This window comes from Eleutherodactylus coqui, chromosome 7 (assembly GCF_035609145.1).
Source record: "Eleutherodactylus coqui strain aEleCoq1 chromosome 7, aEleCoq1.hap1, whole genome shotgun sequence".
Classification (NCBI taxonomy): domain Eukaryota; kingdom Metazoa; phylum Chordata; class Amphibia; order Anura; family Eleutherodactylidae; genus Eleutherodactylus; species Eleutherodactylus coqui.
In genome coordinates this window covers 175,108,966-175,122,512 of record NC_089843.1, presented here as the reverse complement: position 1 = coordinate 175,122,512, position 13,547 = coordinate 175,108,966, and the positions used below count along the sequence as shown (strand labels likewise).

The 13,547-nt window shown below is 45.3% G+C and overlaps 1 protein-coding gene across 1 annotated transcript; it reads right to left on the bottom strand.

Annotated features, from left to right (window-relative positions):
• Nucleotides 1-10,306: 10,306 nt before the first annotated feature.
• LOC136573628 (uncharacterized) lies at nt 10,307-12,815 on the bottom strand. The gene is made up of 3 exons (XM_066574893.1): nt 12,570-12,815; nt 12,034-12,180; nt 10,307-11,317 (listed from the first exon to the last, which is right to left on the bottom strand). The coding sequence occupies exons 1-3, from the start codon at nt 12,671-12,673 to the stop codon at nt 10,423-10,425; spliced, it is 1,146 nt and encodes a 381-aa protein (XP_066430990.1). The 5' UTR covers nt 12,674-12,815; the 3' UTR covers nt 10,307-10,422.
• Nucleotides 12,816-13,547: the final 732 nt, after the last annotated feature.

Below are 13,547 nucleotides of genomic sequence, written 5' to 3'. Positions count from 1 at the left end.
CCTCACCTTAATTTAGACATGATCTTCCTTTCCATTATCTAAATTAGCTAACTTCAAAAATTAACCCTCATACTCAAGAGACAGCTTTGCAGAATAGACACAAACTTAGACAAAAAAGGCAATTTCTAATTGTGTTTATTCATTAAAGTGGTATTTCTAACTCTGCAGGTTACAATATTGCAGGGACACCCATTGATCCGGAGAAATCACCCCAGCATGTTTTGAAATTTTGCCATTGGTGATTACGTATGCGCACCCTACACTTCAATTGGATGATGAGAGATAGCTGAGATCAAGTTGTCAGCAATCTGTGTCGGTCCCTCTGAAGCGGATGGGACCATCAGAAATTGCTAAGTATTTGAACTTAAGTATTTGAACTATCTCTAGCAGTTCCCATTGAAGTGAATGGCACTGTGACTCATATGCGTGCTTATGGCTGTCAAACTTCAGGGACATGCTGAGGCATTTTCTTTGGTTTGACATGGGGGTCCCAGCATTTGGACCTGAGCTTTTTTGCTTCAAAAATTGCAATCGTTGCTGTTTACTCCAACAAATGAAATATAGTCACTCCCTGGTGATCCAGTGAACAAGCATTCATAGTAGGTCCGAAAACTCTTCAGACCCTTTTACTTTTTTACATTATTGTGGACTTGTGCAAATTAAAAAAAAAAGTCAAGTTTTCCCCATCATTCAGCACTCAATACCCCAAAAAGAGACAAAGTGAAAACAGAATCTTTGAGCTCTTTGGAGTTTATTTTTTTATAAAAAACTAACATCTTGCATTGACATGAGTTCCGGTCCTTTGGTATAAGAGCAAAAAACTAGATTTTTTTTTACATTTTCACAAGGCCACAATGTAACAAAATGTAAAAAAATAAATGAAAGGGTCTGAAGACTTTCTGGACCAACTGCAGTTTTATAAAAAAAAGATTATGGCTTGAGAGGTAGAAATCACCAAAAATCATTATGTCCTTAAGTCCCAAACTGCAAAAAGAAAAGAGGACCCCTAGAGATACAGGGCTCCAATAGGCTATGCCAAACTTGCCTACAAGACAACAAATGCCCAGAATTATGTCTACCCTAGCGATGCAACATCGCTACAAAACGCATGTATGTGAAGCTCATGGTTTCCAATGGGTTCTTTCACATGAGAAATGTTTTGTAGCCTGAAAGAATGCAATTGAAACCATGGGCTTCACATATATGCGTTTTGCAGTGATGCTCCATTGCTACAAAGTCATTTGATTTTATGGCTCGTGTGAAACAGGCCTAAGCCCTAAGAATGTGGCTCTAATCTGCAGCACAAGAAACGACCCAATAGTATGTACTACAACTCTCAGAAATCCCTGCAGTCAAAAAAATTAACATAGCCTCTCCGACATATTTCAACACAAAACACGGCATCCGCATTAGAAAAGGGCTACATGCTACGTCCTTAAGAGGTTAAAGCCTTCTATAGCCCAAACCCCAAGTATTTTGGTACTGCATTTCTGCACTGGATATATTTTGGCTTCCGATATAAATTTTATATCACCTTTAATTCTTTTAACACATTTCATATTCTATTTATTTCTAGACAAAGACAACCAGAGAAGAAAGCAAATTTAGTTGGAAATAGGCATTCAGAAAAAGCCATATATCCTGCCTTAAAACTATAATGATAAGTGTCATTCCAATCATGTATGTTTTCCCATTGCTTTTCTTAGTGTTGTAAACCTATGAATGGCATTGAGTGAATTTTTGAAAAGTCCATTTCACTAAACTTTGGCAAAAAGTTTACTTTGGTCCAAATAGTTTGAATTGAACCAAAAATCACCAATACCCCTAAAACTAGTCTATAGCACTGGTTTAAGATCTATAAAAGCTCTTCTAGTTCTGCTTCTTTTTCCTCCTTCTTCCCCATAAATGTAAAATAAAGGTGAATTATTATTATATGATGAAGAAACCCACACAACAACAGCGAGAACATACAAATTTCATATGGATCAAATTTCAACCTAGGACCACAGGGCTGCAAGGCAACAATGCTAACCACTGGGACAGAGGAGATGAGGAAGAGCAGTAGGAAGAAGAGCAAGTGGAAGAGAAGAAGGGTGGTTCCGTGGCTACAACTGTTGCCTTGCAGAACTGGGTTCCTAGGTTCAAATCTGACCAAAAACAACATCTTCATGGAGTTTGTAAGTTTGTGTGGGTTCCTTTTTCTCCATAATAATCACCTTCATTTATATAACGCATACATTTAAAAAGAAAGAGCTGGAAATGAAGAAGAAATTATTTTAGTGTGTTCAGCCGAGACAAACAGCCCAAGGTCCAGGTTCATGCCGAATTGAACTTTTATTAGTTCAACTCGAAACAATGTTTAACTGTTTGAGTTCACTCAACACTATGTATCAAAGGAGTTTTTTTATCAGAGCAAATACCCTCTTTAAGACAAGAATCAAGCGCCGTATTTAGGGACATCCACTGCTGGAGTCTATAGTAGTGTCCTGAAGCCTCTATAGTAAAATAAGGAAAAACATTAATAGCTGGAGGTGAATTAGTGAAACCTGTAGCATTACTAACACATCATACTTTGGCTCTGGTGATTTTATGTGTTTCATCATGTATGAGTAGCTCCTTTAAAATGCTCTCTTAAAGGCACTTGATCTATACATATGAAATTATATAAATAGCTTTTGGAGACATATGATTTCTACATGCCAAATGTTCAAATAGGTAAGGATGTTTCAACCATGTGATGATAAAGTTGGTGATGGAGCCCAAATAATAAAATACAGTAGGTGAGACTAAACACTCCAACCGTTAGCATATGGTACTGAAACACAAAATATCTATTCTCTATCCAAACCCACTGACCCCCTTCTACACTACAGTAAAAGCAAGTTTTTTGGATCTGTGCTGAGATTTTCATTCTTTCAAGGGCGCCGTCACATGGGCGTATTTGTATGCTTTTTTCTGTGCATATATTGTTTCATGCGAGAGAAATGCTTGTGCAAAAAAAATGGAGTGTGAATGAACTCAGTAAAATCAATGGATTTTATCCTCTGTGTTTTGCACAAAAAAATTACAGTAAAATGTGCAAATGTGCTGCGTTCAGAGTTCAAATATGTTGCGCTAAAGCACGTGCAATTGTACATTTATTGGACATACAAATAAATATCTGGATGAAGAAGTTCTATCACTAGCCTAATTTACGTCTGGCTGACCAGGATTTTGAGGGGGAGTTGGAAGCTGTCCAACCCAACCCCCCCTTCCCTCCCCCCCTTCCCGCCAGTGAAGTAAATTAGTTTATTCTACTCTTCCTCTGAGATTTTAAAGTAGCGCAAGGTACATTTTGCTTGGAGGTCCTATACTAGTGACTACTATCCTTCCATTATGGGACAGGTGAAGATTGGCGTGCTTGGCATTTTCGTTTTGTCCCACAGAAGTGAATGAAGTGAGGGTCAAGCATGTGTATTCATAGGGGGCATTCGAATGCACAAGTTGCGTGATTGCCGAGGGTTCCAGAGGTTGGACCCGTGGGGTCAGATATTTATCCCCTTATCCTGTGTTCAATGTATTGCATTTTGCATTAATAGAAAGGGATAAATGTCTTTAATAGGCAAACCCCTTTAATGGAGTAATTATTATTTTTGCCTAAACCAGAAGTGGATCGTGAATAACGAAAGAATGAAGGGAAATCAGTAGAACATTTCAGCTGTGGAGCAGGCCAAAAAAATCACATCAAAATTCTTGCTTGTAGAATTCTTGCTGTTGACTTGTAGCATTGTGGTCCTGGCTTCAATTCTGACAAAGGACACCACATGCATGGAGTTTGCTTCCACAAAAACATACTAATAGGTTAATTGGTTTCCTATTAAATTGGCTTTAGTGTGTTTGTGTCTGAAATAAATTAAATTGTGAGTCGCACTGGGGTCAGACTCAGGAACAAACTCTGGACAGTGCTGTGGAAAACATTAATGCGCAATATCAAGGGTAAAATCTGGAAAAAATCAGTTGAATAGAACAGAAAATGGATTTAAAAAATTTGCATCACGCCCTTAAATCGAAGTGTGTTTTCCACATTTGAATGAGGTTTTTCTGCAAAGCCTCCTTCATTTCATAGTATTGCACTTTGCTGCAGATGCTCTTGCTGGCTTCTTCTCATCACTACTTAAGACGACAGAAGACTATAATACAAGCTTATGGGCCATGTTAATCTCCGCCCAGTACAAGTGAAAGCTGATCCACTACTGCTGAAAACTTTGAATATGACTCTCCAAAATAACTTTTATGTAAATGGAAGCACTCTAGGGTCAATTTTTGTTGCAATATTCCCACAATTGTGGCAAAATGCATTGGTTTGGCATCAATTTCCGAAAGGTTGCAGCAAAATAGCAACATAACTGTGACATGTGAATTTACCGTGACTGAATTCTGGCTACAGCTTTATCTTCTGATATACAAATGTACTGCAGTTAGGCCGGTTTTACACCGCCAAGAAAATGGCACAAGATTTGTGCATTGCGAGAAGCACAAATCTTGCACAAATATGAACCCCATTCACTTGAATGGGGTCATGCACATGAGCAATGTTTTCCCGCTTGGCTCCACGATGCTAAGCAGGAAACACATCGCAGCATGTCCTATCTTCCTGCAATATCGCCCAGCCCTATTGAAAATAATGAGAGATCTCCACGATCCTCTGCTGCAGCTGTGACAGCTGCGGCAGGGGGAATCCCTTTTATGCCCAGCGGGGGAATCCCTTCCGCTGTTGCAGGGAAAATCCCTTCCTGCCTGATGGGGGAATCCTTTCATCCCCGTGGGGAATCCCTTAATCCCGCCGGGATGAAGAGATTTCCCATAGTGATGTGAGGCTGTTTTCACATGAAAACACCTCGCATCCATGGGGCTTTAATTTGGTGGAAAGTGCGATATCGGGCTGTGATTCTCTGCCTGATATCGCTCTCGCCCATGTGAAACTAGACTCACACTGCTTTCACACCTATGTTAGGGCTCAGATCAGGGTTTCCAATTCTTCTGCTACATTTTTGGTGAAAAACAAATAAAACTGAAAAAAACATACAGAAAAATAATGCTGAAGACTGCACTATTTTCCCATCCTAAAATGGAAACCTGACGAAATGGAAGCAAGCTAGAGCCTTTCCATCTGCTTTCTGTTTTTTTTTTAAATCAATGGGGAAGAAACTGATCTGTTTTATTTCAGTTTCTGTCTTCTAAACACGGAGCAGAGGGACGATAATCCTGAACTGAGTCCTAACGCAGGCGTGAAAGCAGCCTTAGGCCTCATGTCCACGGGGAAAATCAGGCCCGCTACGGATTCTCCATGTAGAATCCGTGGCGGGTCCCTCCTGCCCCGCGGACATGAGGCATAAAAATAAGAATAAACTTACCTCTCGCCCGCTCCGGATCTTCCCTTCGCCACGGCGTCATCTTCTCTGCGTCGCGGCCGGATCTCCTTTCTTCGGCCCGGCGGATGCGCAGGGCACGTCGGTGACGTGCCCCGCGCAAGCGCCGGCCCAAAGAAAAAAGATCCGGCCACGACGGAGAGAAGATGGAGCCGCGGCGAAGGGAAGAACCGGAGCGGGTGAGTAAATTCCGAATTTTGTCTCCCGCGGATCTGGACGGCTTCCATAAGCTTCAATAGAAGCCTGCGGGAGCCGTCCCCACGGGAGACCCGCACGAAAATGGAGCATGGTCCAGATTTTTTCATGCTCCATTTTTTTTAAAATCCCTTTTATTGACCATCCGTGGGTATTTATCTACCCGCGGGTGGTCAATGCATCCCTATGGGATGCGGATCCGCGTGCAGGAGAAGAGTTAAAATCCGCTGCGGATTTTAATTCTTCTTTTGCCCGTGGACATGAGGCCTTAGTCAGTTTTGCATAGAATACCTCTTCAAATGAAAAGTTAATTCAAATTTTAATGCTGAAATGAACAAATTACCATAAAGTCAGAAAAAGAAAATAAGGAGGTGTTTTCTGTGGAAACTAACATAATCACTTTAATTTTACAACTTGGTTTCTAAAATTAAAGGAGTTATCCAGTCTTCAAAAACTGATGGCCTATCCTCTGAAAAGGGCATCAATATCTGATTGTGAGGCCCGTCGAATGGGACCCCCACCGATCACTTGATTGAAGGGGCCGTGACACTCTTGCGAGCGCTACAGCCTCTTCGAAGTTTACATCTGAGCACACTCCTGCATTTTTTATAACAGCCTTTCTGAGTACTACAGTACTACCATTTACTTCAATGGACAAGCCTGTAGTACTTGTAACACTCAGATCAGAGTAATATGGTACAGCTGTAATCTCATCGGCCACTATATTTTATTTACATCACTTTTAACATACCTGTTGTATTTATATATATATATATATTTTTATTTTATTTTTTTTTTATTTTAAATCAAATTTGGTATGGACTAGACAAAGCAGTTTTATGTTTCTCTGTATACATTTCTAAGGTCATTAGCACAAGTTCACGATTAATATTGGATGATGCTACAGTACATACACAATTTGAACTTGAACATAAAGTCTAAGGCTGGGATCACTGCTTCAGACCACGCAAATAAAACACATAGCAGCTATCATTTTTATGAATTTTTTTATTTTATCAGATTGTGTTTATAGGCAGTGTGAACTGTCAAATTAGGTTTTATTCTTCAAGACTATATTGCATCAGTCTGCATCCTGTGGGATATTTCCTTTAAATTTTCTTCTTACAATGTATGTGTTGAACAATGGTAGACCCAAACGCCAGTGTAGAGCACGGATGATGCAAGGCCGTCCCGAGACAGAGAAGTTTATAGTCAGTCTTCATCACTGCGGGGCTTTCCAAGTGAAAGAAACTCTTTGCAAAGAAAGCCTGGCATCTAGTGGTCACTTGGCTTATGTCAGCTACGTGCATCACATTAACATGAATTCACTTTTCTAAGGACGTATTTGCCCAGGCTAGTAGCATGCCGAGTAATAAAAAAATACTGTATTGGATCCGGTTTTTGGTTACACAGTTTTTACATCTCAACGGTAAAATATATGTAGCCAAAAGCCGCATCGCAAAATAGTAACAATTTGCCATTAAATGCGCGTGGCTTTGGCGCACAGACACTACCGGTCATGTTAATGCATAGTTTTTCATGTTATAGACTAAAGATTTAGTGACTTCAAGTTTATTCTTCTGCACTTTAACCTATTGCACTAACACATTTAGGCTAGGTTCACACAGGGCGGATTTACCCCGTATTTGCTGCGGTCTGCCGTTGCATATCCGCATTGCGGCCAAACCGTTGCGATTGCAGTGTAATGCAGCACAAATGAGTTTGGCCAAAATGCTGTTCTCACAGGGCTTTTTTTTTCCCGCTGAGCCGCAATGCGGATAAGCAACGGTGGCGCGGTTTCTAAAGACGCAGCATGTCCATTCTTTCAGCGTATCCGCCGCGTTCTTTCCTCCATAGGACCCCATGATAGCAGCATAAACCGCAATAAAATCCGCAATAGCTTATTGTATTGCGGTTTTTGGCGCGGTTCCGCTGCTTAAATTTCGCAGGAAGTGCTACAGCGGCCATTTTATCACACTGGCGCCATTTCTGGCGGGACCTCGTGGAAAGCACCACAGGCACAGAGCCGCAGCGGCAGCATCACCACTTGGTGCACCAGCACCACAACCGGCAACGTAAGGTACCAGGGGGGGCAGCACCACAACCGGCGGCCCCGCTGCCACCACCGCTACTGGCGGGCCCCCTACCACCACCGCTACTGGCGGGCCTCCTACCACCACTGCTACTGGCGGGCCCCCTACCACCACCGCTACTGGCGGGCCCCCTACCACCACCGCTACTGGCGGGCCCCCTACCACCACCGCTACTGGCGGGCCCCGCTGCTACCACCGCTACTGGTGTGCCCCGCTGCCACCACCGCTACTGGCGGGCCCCCTACCACCACCGCTTCTGGCGGGCCCCCTACCACCACCGCTTCTGGCGGGCCCCGCTCCCACCACCGCTACAGGCGGCACCCCTGCCACCACCGCTACTGGCGTGCCCCGCTGCCACCACCGCTTCTGGCAGGCCCCCTACCACCACCGCTTCTGGCGGGCCCCCTACCACCACCGCTTCTGGCGGGCCCCGCTCCCACCACCGCTACAGGCGGCACCCCTGCCACCCCTGCCACCACCGCTACTGGCGGGCCACATGCCACCGCCGCTACTGGCGGGCCCCTGCAACCGCTGCTGCAGTCGGCGCCGCTGCAGTCGGCACCCCTCCACCCACCGCTATAGGCGGCACCCCTGCCACAACCTCCCGCTACAGGCGGCACCCCTGCCACCACCTAACGCTCCAGGCGGCCCCCCTGGCACCACCGCTCCAGGCGGCCCCCCTGACACCACCGCTCCAGGCGGCCCCCCTGACACCACCGCTCCAGGCGGCCCCCCTGGCACCACCGCTACAGGCGGCACCCCTGGCACAACCTACCGTTGCAGGCGGCACCCCTGCCACCGCCGCTACAAGCGGCACCCCAGCCACCACTGCTTCTGGCGGCACCCCTGCCATCAGCGCCACAGACGGGCCCCCTACACACACCGTTGCAGGCGGCCCCCCTGCCACCACCTACCGCTACAGGTGTCCCACCAGCAACCACCGCTACAGGCGGCACTCATGCAACCACCGATGCCGGCACCACTACCAACAGCAACGGAGCCCCAACACTATGATGATGCCAACGGCCGAAGGTAAACTTATGCGTGTCGTACACTCATTCCCAGATTCATCACACAGCATTAATATGGACATACAGAAGTGTATAACCCCTCTTGCTTTTACGGGACAACCGCTGTAATATTGTTGTCCTCCTCTACATAATTGTTGTTTTATGTTTCACAGAACCAGCGGTAACGTGCAGCCATCGCAACCCACGATGCAAGAAACATCCGAAGAAACGGGCCAGCCGGACACAGAATTGTCTGCAGATATTGAAATAAATGCAGGTACCCCAACCTTGGACGACAGCCGACTAAGTGCACCTGATTCAGACACAAATTGCGTCAGCATTGAAGCGTCGGGCCAATCAGCGGCGGCTAGCAGGCCAGGGACACACAGGGAGCCCAGTTGTGAGCCGGCCGTACGTAACGTTGCTACCCGGGGACGTAAAAAAAAAAAAGAGCTTGATGCAGCCGAAGAAGCAATGGCACTGTTGCGCCGTGCTGACACGGAAGACCAATGGGATACGATGGGTGCGGCAGTGGCGGCACGCATCCGTGAGTTGTCGGCTGAGCGTCAATGGGCTATATCGCCAATTATTTATGCTGCTCTCGAGATCTTTGCGTCACCACGCCCTCTCGCTGACTCTTGCGATATTATAAAGGCAATGAAAAATGCCGCATTTGCTGCCAACCCCCCGTCCTCACGAACCTTGTTTCCTTCACAATCCTGCCCTGAACAATCAGACAGGGTTGCAAGGACACCAGGCTATCCGATACAGTATGTTTCACATGATAGTGGTTTCACGGAGAACATGACGAGCGGTTCACCATCACAACAGTCGTTCATGTCACTCATGAACAGCCCTTTGCCACAAACATCACAAAACGCTACCTCAGTATTCAATTCACCAACGGCCAGTGCGCAAAGAAGTGAAGTAACATACAGGACTTATACGGCACTTCAGTGACCCCTCAGTCATTGTCGGATCACTGCAATGTCGTGTAATTGATAGGTGCCGTTTGCACGTTCTCAAGAGCCGTTATCGTGTGTTACACTGCATGGGATTGCCTGGTGTCCCCGTAATTACTGGAATGTTGAGGGGGAAGATTGTTAAAAAACAGCGTCCTCTAACCGTAGCTCCCTGGCCGGCTGCAACGCGCCAAAATGTAACACATTCCTTTTTTTTCTTTCTTGCGTTACTGACTGCATTATTGTGGGAAAGAAAAAAAAGGAATGTATCGTGTATCTACATTCTGCCGACTGTGTGCCTTACTTATCACATATTGACTGGCTGCTAGCTGGTTGGCTGTCCTCCAAGGTTGGGGTAATGCTAAAAGTCTCTGTCATTCGTTAATTATTTTTTAATTTGTTCTTAAAAAATGTAAATGTTGGGATTTCAGCCCGCAGATACCCAAAACAGGAGATGTGAGTCGTGCGTCTGGTTGAATTTAGTTTATATTTGTTCCCTTACTTCAGACTCTCTTGCTCACTTCTCATTGTGGTGGCCCAACTCAGCCAAAATAAACACACAAAAAATGACGAAACTGTTCTGCCAAATAACTGTTTTTTTATTTTGTAATAACTTGAAAATGCAGTGCATTAGCACTAGAAACACGTTTTTTGTGTTGTCAAAGTTTGGCATGTCATGCCGCAAATAAACATTTTGCTTCAACTTGGTCTTCATCGTTCTTCTGGAGCTGGTTGCCGGGGGATCAAACTGCGATTAGGGCTGCACACCACCCACACAAGAGTACTGCCATGGCACGGCGCCTTCGGGACTATGGAAGTAGTCAGTGAAGTGTTCTCGTACCTGCACAGCGGTTGCAGCAGGACGTCCAGCACCCCAGTTGATGACAGTGTCAAAGGCAGGGTGCAGTTCTTCCACATCTACCTCGGGACGATATTCCCGGAGGTAGTTGTGAAGCACACCACATGCCTTGACAAGGTCATCAACTGTGGTAGGGTCTACCATTAGGGTAGTCCCTAGAACCCTCCACTGACTAACCATAATCCCGAAGGCACATTCAACCACTCGACGTGCCCGGCTCAGCCTATAATTAAAAATCCTTTTCCGGGCATTCAGTCCTCTTCGCGGGTATGGGCGCAACAGGTTCGGCATCAACGGGAACGCCTCATCCGATACCATCACGAAGGGGACTGGATGTGTGGTTCCCGGCAAAGGTTGTGGGGCTGGGAGCGTCACGCCATCTCGGAGAATTTGCATCCCAATCTGTGATGTTCGCAGCACCCGAGAATCCCCAGTACTACCATAGGCGCCGACATCGATGCAAACAAATTTAGAATGTGCATCAGCCACCGCCATCAGGACTACAGAGAAAAATTTCTTGTAGTTATAAAACTTAGAGCCGGAGTGCGGTGGCTGAAGCACACGGACATGTTTGCCATCAACCGCGCCTATGCAGTTAGGAAATTTGGCAACAGTTTGAAAGCCTGCTGCAACACGTTGCCAAGTCTCCTCGGATGGTGAAGGCATCACGATGGGCTGCAACTTCTGCCAGATGACGCTGCATGTGCACCTCACAATTTCAGTGATGGTCGATTTACCAACACGAAATTGGAGATGCAGGGATGCATAGCTCTCTCCTGTGGCCAAGAAGCTGAAAAGGAAGCAGAGAAAAAGGGGAAAAGGATTAGTGAAATCAAAAGAACTAAAGTAGCATGTCACATACAGATCAACAGATTACATTTTCAGCATTTTCATAATGGAAATATTTGGCCAAAGTGCCTGGAACTTCCTTGCTATCTGCATTCCATTACAACAATGTTGAATGAAACATAGAGTATTTGTCCCTTTTTTCTTCATTTATCTGCATCGTACCGTTGCACTACATGGGCCCAGTAAAATTGATGAAAATTAATATTTCGTCGCCATACAAATACTCAATGTTGCTTAGTGGGACAGATGCAAAGCGGCGTTTTTTTTTGGGGGGGGGGGGGTTGTCACCTACGGTAACTCGGCTCAGAGATCGTGTTGCCACAGGGGTTTGTACTTGTGTTGTCAGATTATTGGGTACAGGTGCACTAGCTACCAAGCAAGGTATTTATATGAAATATTACAGTTTGCTATGACAACCACCAACTCCATAAGCTGACTGATGCACCGGTAAAGTACGCCGAGGACTCACACATACGCACATCAACAAGACATGGCAATGAGTTATGGAGGACTGTGCAAGGGATCTAAGTTTCAACACGCTCACAGACGGATACGTGCGTGCCAATACTATGTCAGCGTACAATGCCATTTTAACCGGTCTCCAGTCAGACTCTATCAGTAAGTAATTCTTACAAAAGACATATTTTGGTTACTTACCGAAGGGTGATGAGCAGCCTTTCCTCTGCAGTGATCGCCTTTCGCATTTGGGTGTTCTGAAATGTCAGATCCCGGCGCACCAGCTCCAGAAGACGCTCGAAAGCCTCCTGCGGCAGGCGGCAGAACATGACAAACTTCTCCGGATGGCTACAGAGAGACATACATAAGAGACAGTGTGAGACTGTGTGTGCGGTGGGCGCAGAAAGAGAGAGTGAGAGAGAGAAACACACAGAGAGGGAAACATAGGGAGAGAGAGATATACAGAAAGGTGTAGAGAGGGAAAGAGAGAAAAAGAAGGGAGAGAAATATACAAAACAGTGAGAAAGAGGGAGAGAAAGAGGGACACACCAAGGGAAAGAGAGAGAGAGGAGAGAGGTAGAGGGAGGGAAAGAGAGAGAGAGAGTGGGAAAAAGAAGGGAGAGAGAGATACAGAGACACAAAGAGAGGTAGAGAGAGAGAGAGAGAGCGAAACAGTGATGAAATAACATTACTGCTTCAGTAGCGGCGAAGCAAATTTCGGGCAATAATATACGTACTTTTTCAGATCTTGGTACAGGCTTACAAAGTGCCCCTTCGTCCCCCGCTCCAGCAACAGGGGATGAACCCAATACCGCCTGGATCCCCATCCGGTCTGCAACATATTTTCAGCAATACATTAGCCCACTATTCGCAAGTTTAGCAAGTAAAACACACATTTTCATTTCACGTATATAGCTGACCTTGTTGGTTTTTGCGGCGTGCATCAGCAGGACACATATCAGATACTTTCGCCTGTAATATTTTCGCAGACGCATTCTCTGTCCACTTTCCATCTTTCCTAGCTGTGCTTTCCCTGAACAAGGGGTGAGTGAACAGGGTGTTCCCACTTCCTTCCCAGTTGTGGGGAGGGATCATGACATCACAGGAAGCAGTCGAAATCTGCAGCAAAATCTGCAAGAAAATACGCGACTACATAGCAAATACCGCAGCGGTATTTTCCGCAGCTTCTTCGAGGCAGATTTTGAGGCAGTTAAACCGCAATGAAATACGCGTATAAAACCGCAACAAATTTAAGTCAGTATATGCGGTTTTGCCGCTGATGCGTCTGGGTTGCAGCAAATACGCAACGGAAAATACGCAGGACTTACGCAGCTAATCCGCCGTGTGTGAACCTAGGCTTAGGCTCCATTCACACAGGGCAGTTCGGTTACAATAAAAACCGCACCAAAAAGTGCATTGGTGAAACCATATGTGTTTTTGCTATGCTTGTAGTAAAATGTGGCAAAAAACACATGCAGTTTTACAAATGCACTTGTGTTGCCAGTACTTTTGGGATCAATATTCCTTCAGTCCTAAGAGTGATGTACTACCCAGCTTCACAGATGAAGGGGTTAACTCTGAAACACGTATCTTATGCTGTTTTTTAATCTATTAAATAAAAAGAGAAGTTGGCTATTACGTCCTACCATCCCACTACCTTTTTTTGGAGAGTCACCAGTTTTTTTCCTTTTAATTCTCACATACCTGGTGTGCTC

What these genes read in the sequence shown, in the direction of transcription:
- LOC136573628 (XM_066574893.1), bottom strand. Translation starts at nt 12,673, where the DNA reads ATGTTGCAGACCGGATGGGGATCCAGGCGGTATTGGGTTCATCCCCTG. An exon ending in CTGTACCAAGATCTGAAAAA is followed by an intron (nt 12,181 to 12,569) that starts GTACGTATATTA and finishes GTCTCTCTGTAG; the next exon opens with CCATCCGGAGAAGTTTGTCA. An exon ending in AGGCTGCTCATCACCCTTCG is followed by an intron (nt 11,318 to 12,033) that starts GTAAGTAACCAA and finishes CTTCCTTTTCAG; the next exon opens with CTTCTTGGCCACAGGAGAGA.